At 35.7% G+C, this 26,587-nt stretch overlaps 1 protein-coding gene across 1 annotated transcript in view; it reads right to left on the reverse strand.

Moving 5' to 3' along the window:
• Positions 1 to 26,587, reverse strand: part of pgm5 (phosphoglucomutase 5) — a 44,817-nt gene that overhangs the window by 8,949 nt on the left and 9,281 nt on the right. The window contains exons 6-9 of the mRNA XM_056463447.1: positions 24,860 to 25,014; positions 11,810 to 11,925; positions 4,475 to 4,610; positions 3,969 to 4,152 (exon numbers count right to left, since the gene is read on the reverse strand). Coding sequence (XP_056319422.1) covers positions 3,969 to 4,152; positions 4,475 to 4,610; positions 11,810 to 11,925; positions 24,860 to 25,014 — 591 coding nt within the window. The remainder of the gene's footprint in view (positions 1 to 3,968; positions 4,153 to 4,474; positions 4,611 to 11,809; positions 11,926 to 24,859; positions 25,015 to 26,587) is intronic.

The following is a 26,587-nucleotide window of genomic DNA, read 5'->3' on the forward strand; positions in this document are numbered from 1 at the left end:
TCAAGGTTTAGCTAGTTAGCATCCAGTTAGCCCCTACTGGTGGATGTGACGCTTGTTGTTTGTTTAAACTTATTTAAAATGAGTTGAAACAACACTATTCTTGAGGGTTTGACACAAGTCTTGAGGGTCTGACACAAATTGATTGTGTGGAACCCAGCATTTTTTTACAGTGTACACATTCTTAGTGTATGGAGAGATTATTCTGGAGAGAGCAGAAGATGGTTTCCACACATTCCTGTTGAAAACTCTGTGAGTCAGCTGGGTAAGCTTCAAACACAAGGCTACGCAAGTGTTTATGTGTGTGTGTCACAGAGACCACTGAAGGGCTCTGCATCTTGGTACAGCAAATCCAGGCCAGATAAAGATAAAGCATCTCCTAAAACATCCTTCTCCCGTTACTATCAAGCACATGTGTGTCTCCGTCTGCTGCAGCACATCCTCCAAAAAAGGAGTGAGAGAGAGGCTGAATGAAAATTGTAACGGAGTCTCGGCACGTGTTTATTGTTCATTTCGACCATGCCGTGTATACCAAACAGGCATAAGTGTGAATGTAGATGCCCAAACAAGGAATGCCAGTCAGGGTCTGCATTCATTGGGTGGTCCGAGTGCGCAACAGGGCGCGTGCCACACTAAATAGCGTATAATTGCTGAACATAAAACCTTAATGCTTAACAAACCCCTGGCAGCTCTTTATACGAGCAACTAAGCTGCAAAATCGCTGACATTTCCCCATTATCTCAGATGAATAAGGTGCACTGCGGGACCAACACACACATTTGTTTTCATCTCCAAATCACCAAATGTTTATAATGCTTTGGTTCGAATTAATTAAAGGCACATGCGGCAGACATTCATTTTCTTTTGTTTGGCCAGTTTAGATCTCATCGCTGTAATATATTTTCCATCATTTTTCACTTAGATGACCTTTGCCCTCACTAAATACTCACTTTGAGTTTATTTGGTTGTAAGACATTAATAATTTAGGGTGTGCTCACACTTACAGTTCCACTCTCTTGATTTGTATGGGTCGGACCAACAATAGAAAGGGATAGTTTTATTTAACGTTCACAAAGTATTCATTTATGAGATCAAATCTAACGATATGCAGTTGAAGTCAGAATTATTAGCCCCCCTGAATTATTAGCCCATGCCAACACGGGAACAGAAAATATCTTAAATTATGGCATAAAATTACATCTACTCATTAATGCTGTTTTTCCTATATTTTTAATCAAATACATGCAGTCTTAAGGGAACATATGTTAGAATGTTTATGTATTCATTGCTTTTTATGGCAATGTGTGAACAACTTGTCAGGAAACATAAAAAAAATCAGACCTTGGTTGTCTATGAAAGCTAAATGTTATTTGTGTTTGTCAGAAAAATGAAGAGCATATGACATTTACTTTGGCTCCTTAGACTCTCTATTCTCATCTGTGATGCATGAAATGACTGATTATAGTCTTATACCGTCTTAAATAGCCAGATCTGTATGCTTTCTAAAGAACCACTTTCAGAAGTCTGGGTGCTGTCTGGACATTCATTAGTATTATATTGCTGCACGGGTGTTTAAAACCTATTTTTATTTTTAATCAAAGACTAAAAATATACACAGTTGAAGTCGGAATTATTAGCCCCCTTGAATTATTAGCCCCCTTTTTATTTTTTCCCCAATTTCAGTATAACTGAATAATATAGAGAGAAGATTTTTTTTCAACACATTTCTAAATATAATAGTTTTTATAACTCATTTCTAATAACTGATTTCTTTTCTCTTTGCCATGATGACAGTAAATAATATTTGACTAGATATTTTTCAAGACACTTCTATACAGCTTAAAATGACTATTAAAGGCTTAACTGGATTAATTAGGTTAACTAGGCAGGTTAGGGTAATTAGGCAAGTTATTGTATAACGATGGTTTGTTCTGTAGACTATTAAAAAATATATAGCTTAAAGAGGCTAATAATTTTGACCTTGAAATGGTTCATAAAAAAAATAAAAACTGCTTCTATTCTAGCTGAAATAAAACAAATACATCTTTCTCCAGCAGAAAATATATTATCAGACATACTGTGAAAATTTCATTGCTCTGTTAAACAGCATTTGGGATATATTTAAAAAAGAAATCAATTCAAAGGGGGGCTAATAATTCTGTATATATAATATAGATTTTGGGGGCCACTGAATCACATTCAGCTTCATTATATATGAGCACAAGCAATAAGTTGCCGGTTGTAGTTCACATCATGTCCACTAGTGTCGCTAATAACAAGGTTTATTAGAAATGCTTTCTTCATTTATTCATTCATTCATTGATTTTCCTTCAGCTTAGTCCCTTATTTATCAGGGGTCGCAACAGCTGAATGAACCGACAACTATTCCAGCATATGTTTTACGCAGTAGGCTTCCAGCCTCAACCCAGTACTAGGAAACACCCATATTCTCTCATATTCACACACGCATTCATACACTATGGCCAATTATAAAATATTCTTGCTGTGAGGCGACAGTGCTAACCACTGAGCTACCATGCTGCCCTAATTGCTTTCTTTAATACAATAAAAGAAATCTTATAGACACTGAAAAGGCATTGTAAATCTATTTAGCAACAAAACATTAGGACTGGGATAAATTAATGCATTGCAAACTGTGGTTGAAAAATTCTTTTTAATTATTACTAAATCAATGATTTCAATAAAACTTCTCTTTCTTACTAGAAACATGCCTTCCTAAAGATGATACAAAAACAAATATTACAAGAAGGGTCATTCAGAAGGTGGTCATCTGCTTTTGAACATATGCATACAATATGTGTAAATCCTGGCTCTAAAATCTAATGCTCTAAAGAGAACTAGTTGTCAACTGTGACGAAGTCAGCCTTGAAGCAGGGGAAAGAAGATAAAACCTGGTATCTGGCTAGCCTGTGGATCGCACTCTGCAGCAACTGGTGTTCCTGTATGACTGTCAGACCTATTCTTTGCAAAGAATAAAATCTTTTTGGAAGTAAACCTTGTAAGACTTTGTGTCATGATCAGTAAGAGTCTCTTTATTTGAAATTGCCACAACAATTTGGTGTCAGAAGTGGGATCTTTTGATGTGTCTTTTAGACCGAGGAGCGGACAATGAGCGTACATCCTGGACTTAGCAGTCACAGCCCTAGCCTGACTAGGTTTAGGGATGAGGGACCGACCGTCGGGTCCAGAGAAGAACACCACAGGCATCTACAAAAAACAAACTAAAGTGGCAATAGGACTCCCTGGTAAGAGATAAAATCTTAATTCATTGTAAATTTGATTTTAGGAGGGAAAAAGAGTTTGATTTTTACATTTTTAATTTTGAGAACAAATCTTCAATTTGAAGTGAAGTGAAACCATATTGGCAGATCCATATTTATGGGAGAGCACTGATAACAGATCTAGGTGGGATATTTGTTGTGGGCACAATTTCCTAGGAAGGAAAGGGAAATGCGGGAGGCCAGGAGGTCATGCTTGTCCACAGCTAGACATAGGATAGACTGGAATCATTGGCTAGCTAACTGGGTAGAGACTGGGTTTTACTTTCCGATTTGGTAAATCGGAGTGGTTAGAACTTACCAGTGGTAAACGGGGTCACGAAGCAGACATTGAGTGCCTGCTTACATGACAAGGGAGTTTGCATAAGGTGCAAGGTGCCATGACAGAACCAAGAAATTATTCTACATCAATTTTGAGATTACACTATGATTATTCTTTTAATTAATTCTAAGCTAGATTTTCCCAACAGATGGCACTGTATGCCTTACAAACAGTCATTCTTTGCTTGCTTCCAATTCTTTTACCATACCACTTGAACCTAAAACCAGCCCTGCAAAACATTGAGCCAAATATGCTGTTCTGAACCAAGAAAAATAGAAAAAAGATGTGTTTCCTGTTTGAATTGAAGTGAAAATGGAAAACACATAGACTGTAACTTGACATGAACTGACCTGTTTCCTTGACACACTGCCATCCACTGGGTCGATGTACTCAAAATTATCGGCCTTTTCCACACTGTAGACATTATTGCCCACTGAAAACTTCTGAGTGGTGAAAGCTTTATCAGTGATAACAGCCTCCAAATCTCTCATGAGGTAAAACGCTGCCTTGCCGTCCACTCCTTCATAGTCAAACCTGTCACAGAGAAAAAAAAGACTACTAACGTAACCTACAGCAATAAATAACTGCTTCTTTACTATTAGAAGAGCTCCCAGGGTTCTCTCATGTCTACGAAGAGAGCTAAACATGGGAAATGTGGGAAACGTGTATGGGAAAGGGCAAAACAATCCTGGAGATAAAGAGATGCTGTCTACTGCGTCTCAAAGGAAAAGGGGGTTGCTGCTGTATGTACACAGACACACACACACACACACTATCCTGAAATATCTCAAGAGATCTTGATGCTGATGTTGTTTTGGGAGAACTTTTTCTTGGGAATATTTTGGGTTCAGCTCACCTGCAGAAGTAGTTGCGTCCCAATTTGGCCCAATGATCCCTCACTATTTCTTCCACTCCCTGCTTGCGCACTGCCATGATGGATAACCAAACCAGAACTGACCACAGACCATCTTTATCTCGAATATGGTCTGAACCTGAAAGAAAATTAGACACTCGTGTTTTGATAGGTTGGAAGGCTGCATTGTATTGGATTTAATATACAATAAACACAGTAATGGGTGTCACGGTGACGCCCAAAGTCCAAAGACATGAGCTATAGGTGAATTGGGTAAGCTAAATTGGCTGTAGTGTATACGTGTGCATGGATGTTTCCCAGTAATGGGTTGCAGCTGGAAGGGCATCCGCTGTGTAAAACATATGCTGGATAAGTTGGCTGTTCATTCTGCTGTGGCAATCCCAGATTAACAAAGGGACTTAGCCAAAAAGAAAATGAATGTATGAATAAACAGTAACATTAAAATATTTTAAAACATAATTTATTCCTGTGATGTCACAGGCGAGTTTTACGCATGATTTTTAGCTGCTTTGGTTCTCAGAAACATTATCAGTGCTTACAACACAAGTTGTTTCAAGACCAAAACTGTGCAAATGACATGAAGCTGGAAGTAGATTGTATGATTTACCCGGTATTTATCAGTACATTGATTGGTTATCAAATGCAATAGTTTATGAATAAGAACATGATTGCAATTGTGAATCTCATTTCATTTAAAAATTCAATAATTAGTTATTATCAAGTTAATTAGCATTTTTCATAGAGACATTTTTGTTATATTTTAACCAAGCAGCAACCTCCCGCTCTCCCTCGGGAAGCCAATACGGAAGTAACCGAAACTGCAATTCATCGACTCGCCTTTGGGGGCTGGCTCCAGGAAATCCAGATGATTTTTGACTGCAATGGTAAATTGGCCAATTTTACAGCTGATAAAAATATCTTTACAGCCTGGTACAAAATATGGCTTTGGTGCATATGGCTAATATTCCCCTTCATGACAACTGTGAGGGGGTGAATTTTTTTATAACTCATCGTTTCGTTTATATTAAGTTTTATTAAGTCTGCATAATTAAGGGTGTCTCGCCACTGTCTCGCCACCTCAGCTGATTCTGGCTGATTAGCCGCTGAACTCTGCAAATACATCATATTTTTGTGACGTTTTATGCGGCTTTACACAGTCAATTGCCTTTTGGAATTATTTCCTACAATTATCAGATATACCACATCTATAAATGTATTTGTTTTATTTAGGATAATTTATCATTTATAATTTTCTTTAGACCTGTAATGCACTTCAGAATCTGACAAATTGATTAGCTGTAGGCTATAGAACAGTCATCTGAAACGCTGTCATACAGTTTTATGCCTGGATTTCAGAAATAACCTTGCATTCACTAACATGGACTATATTTGAAGTATTTGGAAGTCATTTGCGCTTTCCTTCTGTAGAAAAACATCATAAGAATAATGATTAGTGGTTCAATGTATTACAACAGTGTTTTTAAAAGTCTAAACACTGTATTGACATAGTATACAGCTGAGCGCATGTGGTCAGAACACAAACAAGTCGCAGGTGATCAAGTATTAAGCATTTCTCATAAAGAAAAGCCTGTCTACCTAAATGCGAGAAGGCGGTTGTAGCTTCACTCCCCCTCTGCCTGTTTGCCCTTATTTGGTCACCCGCGGTGGGTGCGATGATGCACGAACAAAATGGCGACGGTTGGCCACGCCTACTTGTTGCTTCATTTGCGCTCTTCAGAAACCTACGGGTGACGTCACGGACACTATGTCCATATCTTTTACAGCCATATCTTTTACAAAGTCATTGTACGGCAACCAAGTTTCAGAACTCACACCGTTTTCATTCGTCTAAAACAGATCACATTAAAGCCAATCTTCCAAAACAAAAAGAAAATCTACTACTGCTATTTAGCTCCATCCATTGATTCACATTGTAATAGCTACTGTAAATAACCAGAGAGGCAAATGCATGTCTAAACAAAAAAACTAACTTTAAAGATGCTTTGAAGACAAGATGACTCTGAAATGCCAAGTTGTAATTGATGAGATGACTCATATTTCAAGCTGAAATGCATCTAAATCATGACATGATAATGGCAAAATAAAAGCCCTCACTCCCCTGTTCTGCTAGATTTATATTCGGCATACTCTCATATGACTTTCAGCCTTTTGATCTGGTTTGTTTCATGTAATCATATGTCAGAAGAAGCTGCTGGAGTGCTGAGAAATCCCTACCGCATACTGTATCACACCAGAAGTTGCTGTATACTTAGTTTTGACCCCTCAAATCAAGTTCACTTCAAACAGCAGATTTCCACATCTATCAGCAAGTCAGACTATAATCTGTTGACATTCCCTCAGCTCACAAAACAATAAACGTGACGCAGAAGCGATCTGGTTCACAATCAAAACGGAAACTTTCTTAACGTTCCAGTATTCCATAGACACACTCATTTACACAAGACTTCCAACACATGCAAAACATTTTTTGAATACATGTCTAGTCAGCTTTTTCCACGTGACAATTGCATTGCAAATTACTGATCGCAATTTCAGTTTGGGCAACTTCCACTTAACCCTCCTGGTGATTAACGGGTTGAAATTTACACCATTTTAAAGGAGAAAAAACCCTAAACAATCTTCTTTTATCTTGAGTTTTGGCAACTTTTGCCAAAATGATCCCAGCATTACAAAAAGTGAATCACTTTCATTTTTTATGAACACTGTAAACATTAGGGTACTGTGGTCCTTTGGGACCTGCCAGCTATGAAACCATTTTCATAAATTTTACTTCAGCTTAGTCTATTGCTGCGTCCCAGTTCACATAATATCCATCCTAAATAGTATTTGAAAGAAGAATCAGTATGCCCCAAACTATAGTATGTTGAAAAGAGAATGCCAAAGGTTCCAGGATGGTTTACTATTTCCAGTAAAAATTTTAAGTGTAGAACCATTAATACTCTAATCGCTGATATTGCCCACATTGCTCTTTTGACGTGAATTCCATTAGAACTACAAACGTGGGTAAAAAGTGTAAACTACAAACATGATGGACGCGCGAGACCAACCGTCAAGTAGAGAGGATTCAGTAAAGATGTTTGTATGACTGTTAATTAATATATAGCCTACTGGAAAATATTTAAAATCGCATTTTCTGTGTCACATTTCATCTGCAACAACAATACTGAACTTCTATAAAGACGTGTTTGGACATTAATGTTTGAATGCATAATTATCCAAAGACCTAGAGAGATTTCTGTGCATGAAAGACTTGTGATGGGGAGATTAACCTGCTGCTGCTTCTCCAATTAGGTAGAAAATTAAATATGACTGACAGGACTGACAGGGCTCATAACTAAGCAACATAGCGATCTGTTATTGACGAAAGGTTGCATACTCTTCTGTTACACACTCAAAAGTATATTCTTTTCCTTCACAAAAAGAGTACAAACTTTAAGGGCATAGTATAAGTATGCGAATAGGGATGCAGCATATGACAGGGGTCGCCACAGCGGAATGAATCCAGAGTAATTCCTGCAGCAAGCCAGCACTGTGCTGGGAATGAAAACCATTTTTACACCACTAAAACTACTGACGCATGCACACACTTACACACACAAAATATTATTCTGCTGCTTTAACGTGTATGAATACTATCTAAAAACATTTTACATTTATGCAGATACTTTTAGCATTAGAAAATATACCCTTCACAAAACGAGTGTTGCCCACTGATTAAATATTGATGAAAATCTCAACACTGATAAGAGAAAAGCTAAACTTTCATAGTTTGTGATGAAGACGAGGTTGTTTCTTCATGCAAAATAGATTTTTGAGGACTGAAAATTAACTTGGATGCATTATTTTAGAAGTTTAATAAAGGCGAGGAGTTAACACAAGTAAAATAAAACGCAACAAAATAAAATATTTGTATACTATTTTAATAGTTGACCCAGTACCACAAACCAGGCATAAGGTTACTTTTATGAAACTGAGATTCATACAAAGATTTATATGAATTATTAAGCTTTTTATTAAAGTACGTTCTGTTAGGAAAGGACAATATTTGGCTGAAATGGATTATCTGGAATTCGATGATTAAAAAAAAATTCAAAATATTGAGAAAATCTCCTAAAGTTGTCCAAATTATTCAGTTCTTAGCAATGAATGTTACCAATAATAAATTAAGTTTTGATATATTTACAGTGGAAAATTAGCAAAATGTCTTCATGGAACATTATATTTACTTAATATTCGAATAGTGTTTTAGCATAAAAGAAAAATCTGTACTTTTGAATCATACGATGTATTAAAGACAAGTCACATATAATATTTCATAATAACGACGCACTACAAATAATCCATATTGGTGGAATAAGATTTATTTTGCTTTATGTCAGTATGTAAATAAAATAATAACAATAACAATAATAGTAATAATAATAATAATAAATAGTGTTACACTTCACAAGTATATCGGTGGCTATTTTGCTAGTTATTTCGAATTCACTGTGCTTTGTTCTTTGTTTTTTTTGTTTTTTCCAGTATCATACAGTACAGTACTATTCAAGACATTCATAATATTGCTGCAGAATGACTTATCTTGAGGGTTTTTTGTTAATTTTAATAAGCTGCCTTTTAACATTAGATGGGTATACTACAGTATATGGAAAATTGCACCCAGTTTTTTGAAAGAAATTCTTCTCTGATTTACATTTAACAGAAGTTACTTCCATAACTCAAACAAAGCATATTGTGGCCAAGATAAAGTTAGATAAGTAGTTTGTTTGACACAATTTAACTGGCAGGAATGGAGAAAAACAAAAAGATTCTCCAGATGAGTGGCTCATGACAGGACTGTAATCCTGAAGTGAAGTCAAATCATGATGTATAATAAGCGGGTTTGCTCTTATGACACCTACAGACAAAGCCTAGTGTCTCACTCAAGGTCTCTGTGACGGTGTAAAAACTCAGAGGCTTTACAGATGGAGCCTGTCACCCGCTGAGCCAAGCGTCTTTCTGCCCAGCAACATCATTCAGCACCAGTTGCTGATTCCACATTCAGCTGCCCACCAAAACACAAGCATTCAGTGGCAGACAGGGGCTTACCTTCACTTGTGGAAGTTTCTACGACTGTTGGTATTTTTTGCTTTGTGGATTTTAATTAAAGCGGTACTTTTAAATAGATATATAAAAGTCGAGCCCGAAATTATTCATACCCCTGGCAAATTTGGATTTAAAGCTAGTTAAAGAAATATTTTTTTCCACAATGATACTTCATCTTAATATCTTTTGTTTGTCAGTTGTCATCAAAATAAATAAATAAATAAATATTTCTGGTTAAATAAAAGTTTAATTCAGAATTTTTCCAGGGGTATGAATACTTTCAGACTTGACTGTATTGGAAAATTCTTATTTTAAATAAATATTCAATATATAAAATGCATTTATTTGACATGAATGTAAATAGGATAATTGAAATGTAAATGCGAACAAAAATGAAATGTAAATAGGACAATTCTGTCATAACTTACCATTTTTTTGTTACACAAAACAAGGCATTTGGACTGATACGAGGATCAGTAAATGACAGAATGTTCATGATTTTGGGGTGAAAAATCCCTTTAAGAACATAACTCAATACTTTGATTTATTTTTGCAAATACGTTACATCAAAGAGATTTCTTTCTGATATTTTTTGCTATACAATAAAATAGGATTTACATCACTGAACTAAATAACGTATTTGTCACAATCACCAGTGATCTAATCCTGGCAGATCGCTAAAGGACTACAAATCCGCTGGTAAATGGACTACAAGTTCCAGTCATGCACAACACACACGCGCACCTGTTCCAGATCACGATTGATTACACTCACACAGCTGGGAGCTGCTCAAAGACTGATTAGATGGACTTAAAATACATCACACACACACACACACACACACCTCTTTGCTGAGTCTTTTTATACTGTTTGTGAACATTACGACACGTTTTTCCTTGCCTTGCCTTCCGTGTTTGAACCTTGCTTTGTTTTGTTTGTTTTACATTGTCTGCTGCCTACCTGTACTGACCATTCACCTGCTATTTGACTACGACTCTAGATTTCCTGTATACATCCTTTTGCCCGTGTTGACCATTGCTTGCCTAACCATCTGTTTAATAAACCTGCATTTGAATTCGCACTTCCTTTGTCAGTGTCCCACTTCCCATTAAAATATCAATGCAACATTTGACTACATTAAGGCCTTTTTTGAGATGACATTAAAATATACAAAAAAAGTTACACTCTCTATATACACTAATTTTGCCTTAACATCACTTATGACATATATTCATATTTTATAAATAATTGCAAAAAAAAAAAAGAAATATGTCTGGATTATTATAGTTTTAAAAATATTATATTTATGGCATGTGTCAATATTTTTAGGTTGAATATAAAGTTCTATATATGGTAATCTAAACATAAAAAATATATCATACTTTTGAAAATAATATTGTTATTATGATATATTTTCATATTTTAAGACAATGTATATATATATATATATATATATATATATATATATATATATATATATATATATATATATATATATATATATATATGTTGAGTATTAAAAATAGTTTAAAAAGAAGAAAACATGCCTTGATTATTTCATTCATTCATTCATTCTCCTTCGGCTTAGTCCCTTTATTCATCAGGGGTCGCAACAGCGAAATTAACTACCAACTTATCGAGCATATGTTTTACACAGCGGGTGTCCTTCCAGCTGCAACGCAGTACTGGAAAATATCCACACACACTCATTCACACACATACACTGCGGTCAATTTTAGCTTACCAAATTCACCTATACCGAATGTCTTTGGACTGTGGGGGAAACTAGAGCACCCAGAGGAAACCCACGCCAACGTGGGGAGAACATGCAAACTTCACACAGAAATGCCAACTGATCCAGCTGGGACTCAAACCAGCAACTTCTTGCTGTGAGGCGACAGTGCTAACCTCTAAGCCACTGTGTGTTAATTAACACCGCCTCTTGATTAATTTGTTATGCCAAACTGTCATATACAAAGACCAATGCATAGTTCTAAAAAATAAATCTACACACAGTTATTAAAAACATGCTTTATGTTAAATTAAACAAGAGCAAAAACATCAAAATCCTGCTTTATTTTCGTTAGAAGAGAAACTTCAAAAAGGTTTTGAAACATTATAAGATGGAAAAACTAAAACAAAACATTCATGATGACTCTTTAGCTCTAAAAGTGTTTTTATGTGAAGCTCGAAGGACTTCACGACACCCACCTGTCCCGAAGCTCTCCTCTCCACAGAATGAACACCTCCCCGAATCCAGTAGGTTGCCAAAAAATCTCCAGCCTGTGGGCGTTTCATAAAGCGCCACCTTCATAGCCTTAGCAACCCTACAAAACAAACAGGAAGACTGAAAACTCCAGCGCAGTCCTAGTTTATTTGGACAAGATCAAATCTCAAACAAAGATGGTCTCTCACTGGGAAAAAGCATCAAATCGTTATCAAAGTGTCTTTAACACTGTGTAATTAGTTATATGAGACTGCAGTGGTACACTATAAATGTTTAAATGTGTCATCGCTTTGGTTTAATCTGTCGGTTTTGCTCACTTTTCACAACTCTTCTGATTTCTCTGAGTGGAGGGTCTTTGGAATCTATTTAAATCCACCTGCATATTGGATATATGCGAATTACATAAATGACATACGAACCCACATTTGGATTTCACATATATAAAATATGTTATCTATTTAACAATGTTAAAATATTGTAAAATGCAATTACAAATATGTACATGTGTTCAAATATATTAGCTACAATGTTATACATGTGTTCATATGGCCAAATTGTTTATCCCTGGTTTAATATTTTTATATGGTGGCAGAAAGAGCTCAAAAACACATGTAAATAGAAAAACACTCACAAATTGAGAAAAGAAATTGCGGTTTGCACTATTTGTAGTGCACTTTTTTTGCATTGTTGGGAGAATTTGCATGTGGAATTTTTCTTTTTGCATGTGTTTTCTTAAAGGTGCGGTACGTAAAATTGACACACAGTGGTTGAACTAGGTATTGCACGCCTGGTTCAAAACACACGCAAGTGCAGGTTGCCAGATTGACGACATTAACAGAAGAGTGCCTAACTTTCGAGCCTAAAGGCAGATTTAAGTTTTGTTAAAAGCTACCGCATGGGTTTTTTGTAATATTTTCCATATTTCAAAGAGTTTTTGTCCTAACCAACACATTAAATTTATTTTTTAGAAACAGCTTCTATTTCTTGCAGCTGAACAACAGGATACATTGACAATGTTTACCTCAGGTACACCTCGTGTGCATTATTCAGTGTTAAATGCTAACAATGTGAGTTTGCACGCCATTTTACATGACATTTATTGTGATACTACTGAAAGCAGCAGTGGATAGTTCACCTCAGATCTTGAAAATAAAATAAACTGTTTGAAATTTAACTTTAAAACTACAACTCAGTGCAAACCAACACACATCAGTGATTCAGCATGTGCATTTAATAATGTTGAAGAGGTTTAATATGTATTAATTAGATTATAAACCTTACCATTGTGTTAGAGTGCAGTGAGTGCACTATTCCGTGCTTCTGAATGGCTGTATTTAAATTTCTGTTGTGTTGCGTCCGGTGCAAATAGCCAAATTGCTTATCACTGAAAATCTCATCACGTAGCATGTTGTTAGGACACGGAAAATGTAACCTGCTTACCTAATGTTTACATTATTAATATTTATATTACATGCTTATTAATGACCTTATGTATAACTCTAAATCTGCATCTCATTTCGGAGGGTGTTACTGTACATCGGAGGTCGCATTTCAGTCTCGGATGCACACTTTAAGAGCCTTCCAGACTGAATGACTCACACCAAGGCAACCCAGGGTGTTGAAACATAATCGGCTAAACTGGCAATGGGCAGGTTAAAGGGACCAAAACAAAGACAGACATTCCGGCACCGTAAGCACATTTTCAATGCAGAATATCTTAGTTCAGCAATGTTTTTTAGATAAATAAGTATGTTCACTTAGCATGTTTCTTAAATATCCGCAAACATATTATGGTATTTTAATGCTTTAGAAGAGTCAAAAACTGTAATAAGCAGCATATTTGAGCTCTCTCTGACATAAAATAAGAAAATAAAAATAAAATAAAGTAAAATAATTCTTCTTTCAGCTCTAAGCCATTCTGCCAAATGTTTAGCGTGTGTTTATAAGTGTTAGCAGGACTTGAGCTCTGGATAATCTCAGCTTCAGACGCCCAGGGAATGTCTCTGCATTACAATAAGATGAAGAGGCATGCTGTCTGAACACAAATACTACACATTCAGCCCTCTTTTCATCTTCCATTTGAACCCCAGTAAAGGATTGAGGGGAAAATGAGAAATTAGGCGAACTAAAAAGCAGACTATAAATGGCTAACCCATGTTTATATCTGACTACTAGACTAAATGCTAAACAAATGACAAAACTGTGAAAAAATAAGGACGTCAAGGTAATGATCGTTTAGTATTTTGGTAGCACATTCGGTATCTGTCCTCCGCACTGATTCATTAATCAACCCGCACTTTTAATCTTCTCAATCCTGTGTCTTTATAAGGCAAAAAGCCGAAAGAAACCATGCTGACATTTTGGCTGACATTTATTTTGAGATTCAGCCATGAGCCTGGACGAGCAAACAGCACTTTAATCATCGGTGTGTGTCCTCCACACCTGTTTAACTTCCTTAAACTGTCACAGAAATGGAAAATATAAGCCTCCTTCTCAACAAATATTGTCATACGGCATTATTATTTTGTATTTGGGAATTGCAATCATTCATGGCTATGAAAATAAAAGACATTTGGTGTCAAAATGAAAGAGTTCATCAAAAACATGAGTAGGAACGCAATTACAAGTCTCCTCCTTTGTTTGTTGATCTTGGAGAGTTGGCAAGATTCATAACTATTTTCAGACGCTGCAATCTGGCATTATGGGTAATGAGTTGCTGAGATCCCATCGGATGAAGGGACAGATGACAGGGAGCCGATGTAAATGAGAAGAGTTAGGATGCAGCTGTTTACTCATGGGTGGAATTACTAAATATGGGAAAACAAGTGTTATTGACTCAAGGGAAAGCGGAGTAGGATGGAAAGCCTGGCACGCAGACAGAAAAACCAGAGTCTTTGACCCCTTGACTTGTTTTCGGTGATTTATTCTCATGTTTGTGGCCAACACAAGCAGCGCTATCTCTAACCCAGCATTGGAAATATTTGACATGTATATATATGTGTTTGCGCTGTTGAGGGTGTGACTGGATTTTAATGAACAATTCTGTCTTTAAAAGAATTAGAGGAATTTGGAAACATGTGCTCAGCTGGGTTTTAAAGTCGGCAGCTGTTCCTATAACCTCAATCTGGCAATAAAAGGCAATTATCAACTGGCAGAATGTTCCCACGAGTTGACATACTAAAATGATTTTCATTTGCATTCCTCGCTGAGAGGTATATTAAAAGATTTCTGAAAGTGAGACTTTGAATGCCAGTGGTGCTTGAAATTGCTTAATTACATTATAAACAAATAGTTTCAGGATCTGACTGCCTTATAAAGTCTAATGTAGTGAGAAACTTGACACATAAAGGATGGTGACTTTAATAAAGCTGCATAGAGTTCAGCAACATATTCAAAACACACCTTAGCATCCAGCTTCAAGAAATAAATAAAGAACCAACTGTTTATGCATATTTCGGTTCAAAAATCCATATTCATACACACTTAAAGGTACAAAATCACAGGGGTGTTACCTTTTGCACCATACAGGTGTATATTACTACCTTTAGGGTGTACTTCTGTAGCTATAAGCTTCACGTTTGTACCTTTAAGGCAGTGGTTCCCAAAGTGGGGGTCACGGGACAATGAAGGAGGAGGGGGGGTAGGCAGGCGGGGCTCATTTGGAGATTTCCAAATATCAAATTCACATTATTAAACTATTAGAATTAACATATTTTATCCATAACCTACAGAAAAAAATAGTAGTTAATAGTTACATTAAAAAAGCAACAGCATGCAAATAAAAGGCCATTAGGCTTTTGATTTTTTTTTTTGCAACCCCTGGGGTGAATATGCTATATTAAAGACACAGCAGATTGATTTTATGGCACCAGAATTAACTTTCTGACACCTTTATGGTAGTTACATACATTAAAAATCAATAAAGGCCACTACCGAACATGGAGAATGGTCTCTGAGTTGCGTTCTTCAAAGTTAAATGATGGATAGACTTGGGCCTATTGGTGTGAGTGCACTGTTGTGTGCAAGGTTTGTATATTTATAACCACCTCAGAGTATATTGGGGGTCGCGAGTCGCTGGCATTGTTATTTTTAAAAAGCTGAAAAGTTTGGGAACCCCTGGTTTAAGGTACACCCTTGTACTTTTTAGGTATTAATACGCACCTTTAATGACCTGTTAGGGGAAAAAAATGTACTTTTTGAAAAGGTAACATCCCAGTGACAGATTTAGTACCTTTATTTCTGAGAGTGTTTATCTTATCAGAGGTGATTTTGTGTTTTGTGTGTAATAGCGTCATGACTAGAAATTGTAAGGACTCAAAAAAAAAAAAACACTTTTAATTTGTACACAATATAATTTGAGCACAAATTTTGTTGTTAGCATTTAAAATTCATTTTTATTTGCAAAACTGAAATGTGGCTTCTTTTATGTCCTGAATGAAACAAGCATGATGAGCAAATTGTTTACAATGACTCACTATAAAGAGAGTTATGAGTTATTTTGTTCCTTAATGAATCAAGGTTGTTGAACAATTTATTAAGTGTTAGATTCAATGAGTTGCTCATAAAGACAACTGCTTATTTGGTTCTCAAATGAATCAATGTTGTTGAACAAATCTTTTCAATTCATAATTCAGTACTTCACTCTTTAAAACAGTAGGTTATTTTATTCATTGAAAAACATTAGTGCTGCTGAACAATTCGGTTCATTTAACAAATTAGTGACTCAATTTTAAGACAGTTGCTTGTTTCATTGCCTAATGAATCAGTGTGACTCACAATGATTCCTTCATTAATACAATCACTTCATTAGTTCCTGAATAAATCAATGTTTTTGATCAACTTTGTTCAGTGAAGGATTAAGTTTTTCACTCATAAAGGCATTTTGTTTCTAAATGAATCAGCATTGTTGAAGAAAACTTCTCAATTAAAGATTTAGTGACTCGCTCAAGGCCATCTACTAACTCTATTCCTAAATGAATTAATGTTGTTCAACATATTAATTCTGTGAAAGGTTCAGCAACTTAAGACAATTGTTTGTTTCATCCATTGATGATTCCACAAATTAGTTGAATAAATGATTCAATGACTCACCCAGAAAGGCATTTGCTCAATCTGTTCCTAAAGGAATCAATGACTACGTTTACATGGACATCATTAATCGAATTATTTGCCTTAATCTGAATAAGCCAATAATATGATTAAGGTGTTTACATGAGTTGCTTTTTTGCTTTCCTTTCATGATCCTGTTTTACATTTTACAGCACATAATTCGATTAACATCACTGTGTCACCGCGCTGTCCACGTTTTCTCTAAAGTTTCATATAATTTTGGGTGTTTCATTTTTAATTTGTCGACTTTAACTGCAGTTTGGCACTTTCACTGTCATTTAGGAACATTTCATGCGTGACCCCTGTGACAAACAAGATAATGGATGCGAACTGCAGGAAGAGTGTAGGTTTAATGGAATTTGATACTGCACGCCGTATGGGGGAAAAAAAAACTCTGCATTTCGTTATACAGGTGTCTGCAGTCCTTCACTGACTCAGTAAATGCAGAGAATAGTGCACTGTAAATATCCAACTTACAAATTGTTACCTCAGTTTAAAATTCTAAGTTAGGTGGACATATTTTTGAGCTCAAAGTTGAATTTACTCATAAAAATTATTTAACTGCATGTTTGGAACTGTTTGTTCAACGAAAGTAAAAAGTTCAGTTGAGGAGACTTTGAATTTTGATTTCTTCACTTGAGCGTTTACCACTGTAAAGAATACAAAAGTTGAGTTAACTTACATTTTTAAAGCAACTGGCTGCAAAGAAACTTTAAGTTTATTAAGTTTTTGTGGTTGAAGTTGAGCCAAATTATTCAGTAAAGTATATTTGACTTAAACCAGCCTTTTCACTCACTTAAAAAAATAATTTGGCACAACCTCAACCACTGAAGCTTAATAAACTCGAAATTTATTTGCAGCTAGTTGCTTTAGAAGTTTAAGTTAACTCAACTCTTTATTTTTTGCATGTGTCAAACAGCTTTGTGTGTAGACTATCCTGCAAAAAGTCTGACACGACGGTAACAGTTTGATTGCGGTGTTTACATGTCTGTACTGCACTTCAATAATGCAAATAAAATCAGCAAACCTTAATCCAATTTCTGTTTAGTTCGATTATGACCTTAATAAGATTAAATGAATCAAAAATCGCTGTTTACATGGTTAACTCTTAATCAGAGTATTGTCTTAATGGCATTAAAATGGGATTATTGGTGAATATGTAAACATACTCAATGTTGTTCAACATATTAGTTCTGTGAAGGATTCAGCGACTCATTAAGAGAGTTGCTTGTTTCATTCATTGATGATTCTGTGTTATTGCACTAACTAGTTGAGTAGATAATTCAATGACTCACTCATAAATCCAGAAAGCTTCAGGATTAAACACAAATATGTATTTTTGTCAAACCACCATTAAATGAATTGCCACTGCAGTCACAGTTAGACTGGATTGTCTCGTGTATCAATTTTTTTTCTCCATATTTCAGCAGTTCATCCTCAGTGCATGGTCACACTGATAGCACACATTGATTCTCTTCCCCTTCCCATGTGTAGGAAGCACGGCAGATGTTTCCTTTCCATCCTTCCATCCATTCCAAAAACACTCATACAAGCACATATCAAGACTCAAACACACAGCGGGACCTACAGCACACACATGCTCCACCAGATTATCTCCACTGCCACTTCACAAACACACACACTCCTGAGAGCTCTGAAGTATAAACACAACCACAGCCCAGCACTCACTCCTCGCCTAAAAAGGTTTACAGCAGCACAAACGCTTCCATCCAACAATCACACCCATGCAGGAGACATTCATGCCTCAGAAAAACTGCTCAGTGTGGACACTGTGATGCAGGTTTGTCAAAAGAGATACTCGAGTTACAGACATATTCTTTATCATGAGCTCAAGAACTATAAAATATGACTCCGTTTAGTACTACTTTTACTGTACACGTATGTTTTTATTAACTTTCTGTATTTCTGTTTATTTATGAGTATGAATTGCATTAGGACTTTGATCTCTGCTTTGCTTTTTCGACCTACGGTTTGTGATAAAATCCAACTTTGTGGGTTAAAAAAAGTGACATTTATAATCTTATTTTGTTTGTACAAAATAAACTGCAAGTTCTTTTTATGCTATTGTATGGACTATATATATATATATATATATATATATAGTCAATAACAGTAACTTTTCAACATCAACAGTTGCCGGAAGGAAAGATTAATGTCCCACAATGCAATTCAAAAGCATAAATAAACAAAACAAATTTATCTTTTGGATATTAATCTGTATTCTTATTAATGTAAAATATATGTTAAGAAAAATGCGATTGGAATAAATGCTAAAAAAAAAACAAACAAAAAAAAAAACTGTATTTATTTTTGTGTTCTGCTTTAAGATTTAACTAGATTAAAATAAAATAAAATAATTTATATGTTTAAATTTACATTTGCAGTTTCTAATACTAAATTTAAGTTTTATATTAATATTGTAATGGAAGAACGCTGACAACGGAGTTGGGGATCCACATGCAGTTTCATAAAGAGTAGTCGTGCTGGCAATGGTCAAGAACAGAAACAAACAGGAGCATGTAGGTTAGGGGTGTCAAACTCATCTCCTGGACGGAGAGTTTAGTTCCTGCCCTGCTTTATTACACCTATCTGTAGGTATCAAATAAGCCTAAAGTGCTCAATTAGTTTAATCTGGTGTGTTTAATTAGGGCTGGAACTAAACTGTGCAGAGCTGTGGCCCTCCAGGAACTGAGTTTGACACTTGTGATGGAGGTAATCTAAAGCGTAGTCAGAAACAGGCGAATAATTAAGACAGGCAGGGAGACAACGGAAAAAATAACCTAAGCAAAGGGTCAAAACATGGCAAGATAAACCAGTAAAAATGTTTTGTAATGCTACACAGGGTAAAACAAGACTCAGCAGTGTGTGTGTGTGTGTGTGTGTGTGTGTGTGTGTGTGTGTGTGTGAGAGAGAGAGAGGTGAATATAAAGTCCAGGTAATAAGTTCATTATGAGTAACCAGCTGTGTGTGTAATCAGAGATAATCAGGAACTGGTGTGTGTGATGTGCATGATGGTAGTTGTAGTTATTTTCAAATATCATAACGTGTCTTGTTTAATTACAATTTATTCCTTAGCCAAAAAAAGTAGTTCATTAGGATGATTTCCAGAACCTCATAATACTACAAAATATTGCCAGAAATATTTTAAGAAGAATCCTTTGAAGACATATTACAATATTCTATTTAAGGATCACTGTGTAGTAGCAAAATACAAATGAATTGCTATCTTAAATAATTATGCTTTAAACCTCTGTGTTTTACCCTATTAAATTATTAAAATCAATCCTGCCTAGTGTCAACCCTTCCTAGTGTTTTCAATATGAATGCAACATAAAATCTGTGACCGCATCTTTAGCCTGAGTGGCAACGGCTTAATTTTGAAGAGTGACTTCAATGTGAAAGGAAACAATTTAAGAACTGTCTCTAGGCTGGGTGGGTTATTACTTAACTATCATTTACAGAATGGAAAACATGACTAGCTATGGCTATACTTCATAATGTACAGCTTAAGGCCAAAATGCACACTCAATCTCTCTTTTTTTTATCTGAGATACACCAGTAGTTAAAGTCTCATTGACATTGTGTTTCTAACATTGAACCAACCTCGCAAAGCCTCCAGGAAGTGAATAATGGCCCTCAGAACAAAAGCAATATTGATGGGAGGAAATCAGCCTTATTTCTGGGGTTATGACACAATACACAGCTTGGCTGTTATTAATGACTGATTGGTCAGCAGTGAATAACATCACTTCCTATTTGACTGCCAGCATTAAAGGTACAGTTCACTCCAAAATACTGTTGCTGGAAGTGTGAGTCAAGCGAGAACGTTCCTTATTTTCAGAAATGTTCCAATATTTTTTGTTTGTACAATTGAAGTCAATAGAAAACAAAACAGGAAAGAAAGTCACAGGGGTTTGGAATGACATCAGGGTTCATAAATGATGACATCATTTTTATTTTGGGGTGAACCGTTCCTTTAATCAGGGTGTTTTATATGAGTCAAGTTCACGTCATTTCTGGAAGCTGCAATGATTTGTGCATAGAAGAGAACTAATACAGTGGATTTGTCCATTATTGAACTCCTTGTTTAAAGGGTTAACCAAAACAAAACATAAACAAATAAATTATTAAACTGGTTTTAGTTTAGGTCACAATTCAGGCTATTAACTACTGGCTTGTTACCTGCCTATTATGAAGATATTAACTGTATATTAGCGCTTATAAAGTATGATCTTATTCTACATCCCCAATCCTACTAAAAACCTAAACCCAACTACTACCTTCCTAACTATTATTAAGCAATTATCAGTTTAATTAGCTAATAGTCTTAGTTAACTGTTTGTTAATAGCATGAATTGTGACTTAAAATAAAGTGTTTTCAATAAAATTGATTAACTCGTTAGTACACAGTGGCTTTCACACTGGGTAGTTTCAGAAATGTAGTCATAGGAACTAATAGGAACCACAGTGATTGGTCTAATCAGCAATAATGATGAGACTGCCTACAGGGAGGAGATACAGCATCTGGCCACTTGGTGCACCGACAATAATCTGCTCCTTAACACCAGCAAGACCAAGGAGCTCATTGTGGACTTCAGGAAGGGACGAACAGGCTCCCATGATCCCATCCACATTAATGGGATGGCCGTTGAGCCTGTCTCATCCTTCAAGTTCCTGGGGACCCACATCTCAAAGGACCTTTCCTGGACCACCAACACCTCCAGCCTGGTCAAGAAGGCTCACCAGCGCCTATTCTTCTTGAGGCAACTTAAGAAGAACCAGCTTTCATCAGCCGTCTTGGTGAACTTCTACCGCTGCACAATAGAAAGCATCCTGACCAACTGCGTCACAGTCTGGTATGGAAGCTGCTCTGTTGCTGAGCGTAAGGCACTGCAGCGGGTGGTAAAAACTGCCCAACGCATCACAGGGACTACACTGCCAGCCATTGAGGACATCCAGAAGAAACACTGTCTGCGACGAGCACGCAGTATTCTTAAGGACACCTCTCACCCTGCTCACAGACTGTTTTCTCTCCTGCCTTCCGGCAGGCGCTTCAGGCTCCCGCGGACAAAAACCAGCAGACTGAGGAACAGCTTTTTCCCCAGAGCTGTCTTCCTTTTGAACTCTGCCCCTCACTGACTCTTTTGCCCCCCCAATACACCCCCCACACTCCTCTAACTTAAACTCCTCACAATCACTGCACTATTTAACATTTGCACATTTAAAGTTTGCACATATTCATTGCACTGATTCATTTATTTGAACTGGACATACCCACAGCACATGGACATTTATAATTATGTTTATCTATCTGCACACTTCTGCTACTAATAGTATCCTGTACATATATTAATTTATTGTAAATCTGTTCATAGCTAATACAACCTGTATATAATGTTGATAGTACATCCATCTGTAAATATCACCATGGTTTTTCTATAACTGCACTTTATAACTTATACCTGTATCCTGCACTTGCTGATATTGCACTGCTGGTTAGACCTAAACTGCATTTCGTTGCCTTGTACTTGTACATGTGTAATGACAATAAAGTTGAATCTAATCTAATCTAATCTAAGCACCAGGCCTGTATTTAAGTTCTTTTGGCGAAGTGAATATTTCCAGACCAAAACTGTCAGATACAGTCAGAATCAGTTAATAGAACTCGATAAATTCTTTTTTGTAAGACAAAAACAACATTTATATTTACGTCACAGGCGAAGGTATATGATTGTAGTTCAAGTAATTTTATCTCTCATTATTTTCCACAATTTTAAATGTCAGGATTTTTGTTATATACACTAAGTTTTGCTTTGTTTTTATCAAGCCCTGGAATTTTGGATCATATGGAACATGTCATATATATATGACCGTCTCTACTCTCTGCAACTCTCACATGGTTGCCCACTGAAGCTAATCAGTTCTGTGCCTGATCAGTACCTAGAAGGGAGACCATGTGGAAAAGCTAGGTTGCTGCCGGAAGTGGTGTTAGTGAGGCCAGCAGAGGGGTGCTCAACCTGCGCTCTGTGTGTTCTAATGCCCCAGTATATTGATGGGGACTCTATACTGCTCAGTGAACACCGTCTTTCAGATGAGACGTTAAATCGAGATCTTGACTTTCTGTGGTTGTTAAAAATCTCAATTGCCCACTGGCTTCTGTCCATCATGGCCTCCAAACCATCTCCATATCATAATTGGTTTCATCACTCGGTCTCCTCTCCACCAATCATCTGGTGTGTGTTGTGCGGTCTGGCGCAATATGGCTGCCGCCGTTACATCCAGGTGGATGCTGCACACTGGTGGTGGATGAGGAGATTCCCCCAAATGTGTAAAGTGCTTTGAGTGTCCAGAAAAGCGCTATATAAATGTAAAGAATTATTATTATTGTTTTTATGCACTGTCAAGGCATGAATGAGTGTGAAGAGGACATTTTGTTAAAATTAGTAGGATGTATGACATCAGACCTAAAAATGCAAATTTATTCACTATTTCTTCACCCTAAAGTGGTTATAAAACTTTAAAAACGCAAAAGAAGATATTTTGAAGAAAGCTGAAAACCTGTAACCATTGACTTCCATATATTCCAAATATTATTGAAGTCAATGGTTACAGGTTTCCAGCTTTCTTTAGAATGTCTGTCTTCTTTTGTGTTCAGCAGAAGAAAGACCCTTGTAAAGGTTTAAAGCAAGTAAGAGAAGAGTAAATGATGACAGAATTTCCGTTTTTGGGTGAACTATCTCTTTAAGTGTGCATCAATAAGTATAAAGTTACAGAGTAATTTTTTTTTAAGTTTTAAAGCTGATATATATATACAAGATCTAGGCAGGTCTTGAGCTTGATGCACCCTGACGGTTATTTTTAGTGGGGTGAATGGTGTGTGCAGGAGCGCAGGGTTGAGCTAACACTGTTATTCTTAGGGAGTGAGTCTCCACACTGTAACCTCTGGCCTCATCACTAATGCTTTTACCGCTCTGCAACTTGCACAAGACAGTGGGAAAAATCCTGATGGATGATTTCCTCCCGGATCATCAGCTTATAAATTATTTGGATAAAAGCCATTTGATAAAAATGCTAATTGTGACTTTTTTCATCTAACAATTAAGAATTATTTCTCACAACTCAGAAGTTATAAGTCTTTTCTTTTCTCTGAACTACTATTTCTTACAAGTTTAAATGTTATTGAGAAATTCTGACTTTATTTCTTGTTTATTTCTTATTTGTCTCATTATATTTGATTTAGAGCTTATATCTTGCAGTTTTTCCTCATTTTTAGACTTTTTCCCCACATGGTTTTTAGTTCACATTTTATTACACACACACGCACGCATGCACGCACACACACACACACACACACACATATATATATATATATATATATATATATATATATATATATATATATATATATATATATATATATATATATATATATATTTATTTATATTTTTTGCTTGTTTTTTTTTTTAATTTTGACTATATATTACAATAAAGAGTATGTACATGTATGTAACCCTGGACCACAAAACCAGTCATAAGCGAACTTTAATACAGAAATTGAGATTTATAATGATTAAATCTGGAATCTGAGGTTTCAAAAAAATTTAAATATTGAGAAAAATCTTTAAAGTAATTTAAAAAAAATTTAAAGTTGTCCAAATTAATTTCTACTCTATGTGTATTACTAATCAAAACTTAAGTTTTGATATTTGCGGTAAGAAATATTACAAAATGTGATAATGGAATATGATCTTTACCTGATATTGTAATGAATTTTGGCATACAACAAAAACATCTAATATTTTGATCAGGACTTATTAAACATACAAAACTTACATTTCTATGAATACTGTTGGTTAAAAAAGCTTAATTTTTAATTTTGTAAAAAAAAAGGAAGATTTTCTTACCGGTCAATGGCTGTGCTAGTTGGCATACTGCGGGCAAATCCTCGGATTCCTCTCTGACTAAAGTAAGGGATGCAGGAGAGATTTGCAGCCATCACTGCCAGCGAATCTGACGGACTCACGAAAAACCCGTTCTCACCCATGATCATGTAACGATCCTGTACGTGACAGAACCACAGCCAAGATCATACAACAATAAATTTTGTTGTCTAATCATAACTCTATGACATGCTTTTTAAAATCTAAATGTAAGTTAATTGATTTTTTTTTTTTGATTTTTCAATTGATTTGTTGTATGATAAAACACGTGTTGAATTATCTAAAAGTCAAGAATATAGTATTCAAAAGTTTGTAATCTGAAAAAACACTTAAGAATGCACTTATTATTCTTATATTATTCAGCAGAAGAAAGACAAAATTACAGTAAATGGTGGGAAAATGTACATTTTTGGGTGAACTATCCCTTTGAACAGCAAATCAGCATATTAATATGATATCTAAAAAGTAATGATGCTGAAAATTTAGACAGAGCAGTGATCAAGGTCCAAACAAAAAGCAGTTGTGAAACACAAAATACAGAAACTGTTAATTAACGGATGTTTTTTACATTGTATATATTATAATATAGTATAGCAATCTATAAAAATAGAAGAGAAAGTTATTTTTAAGTGTAATAATATTCAGTAAAGAAGGTTGCACTGCGAGATTATTCAGAAGGTCATGATGGCAGTTCTAATGCAGTTTTGTATTGTTTATTTATTCCTTCTATCTTTTGTCATTCTGCTTTATTTCCAGTTAAATATATTTCCCAATATTTCAGACTTTTTCTTCAATAAGTTTTAAACGGATTTAATGCTTTCTTAATACTAACCAAACCATTTATTAAATATATATTTACAGTAAAAACTGTAAACTTGTAAAATATTATTACACTTTATTCAAAAGGTCATGATTCGCACTCATTAAATAATTACTTTGTATAGTTTTTATTTGACATTCTTCTGTGATACAAATCACAGACATTTCGGCACAACGCCTTCCTCGGGACAACTTTTCTTGTGTGGTCAGTCTGCTTGGCAGCTCACTTTGTTCAGTAGAATGTGGCGTGCTCAGGTTTGAGTCTGGTATTCCACAGTTCCACAAAAAGAGATTAAAATAATGTAAAATCAAGGTAAACTATGTGGTCACAGTGCACCTTTCTCTAATGTTTGCTTTTGAAAACACTTGTAATTGAGTTTAGGTCAATGGTTTGCTGGGTGATCTGAACGACAAGCCCCGTCTTCTCATGGATGTGTACAAGAAGGATGTGTATGTGAAATGTACAACAAAACACACCCAAGGTAACGTAAGATTTGCAAAGATTGTAGACAGCGCCAAACTAGTGGATTTGTCATCGGAAACATAACGAAACATGCCCGGAGCAACGTATTTTATGTTTCACGAAAACGTAAGCTGAGGCACATATTTTAAATGAGCCTGTGCAGATGAATAAGTTACTAATGTTCTTACATTAAACATAAGGTGGGATATTTGCAACTGCCCACAAGTGTTAACCTCCATTTATCGCATCTACTCAGATCTTCAGCTGGTTTGGGCCTGTCAGCAAGCTCTTGGTGCCATACAGCGTGTCTGAGAAAGGAATTGTGCCGAAACATCTCTGTTTTGTATCACAGAAGAATGTCAAATAAAAGCTATACAAAGTAATTATTTAATGAGTGCGAATGATGACCT

The sequence above is a fragment of the Danio aesculapii genome, chromosome 8 (assembly GCF_903798145.1).
Source record: "Danio aesculapii chromosome 8, fDanAes4.1, whole genome shotgun sequence".
Taxonomy (NCBI): Eukaryota; Metazoa; Chordata; class Actinopteri; order Cypriniformes; family Danionidae; genus Danio; species Danio aesculapii.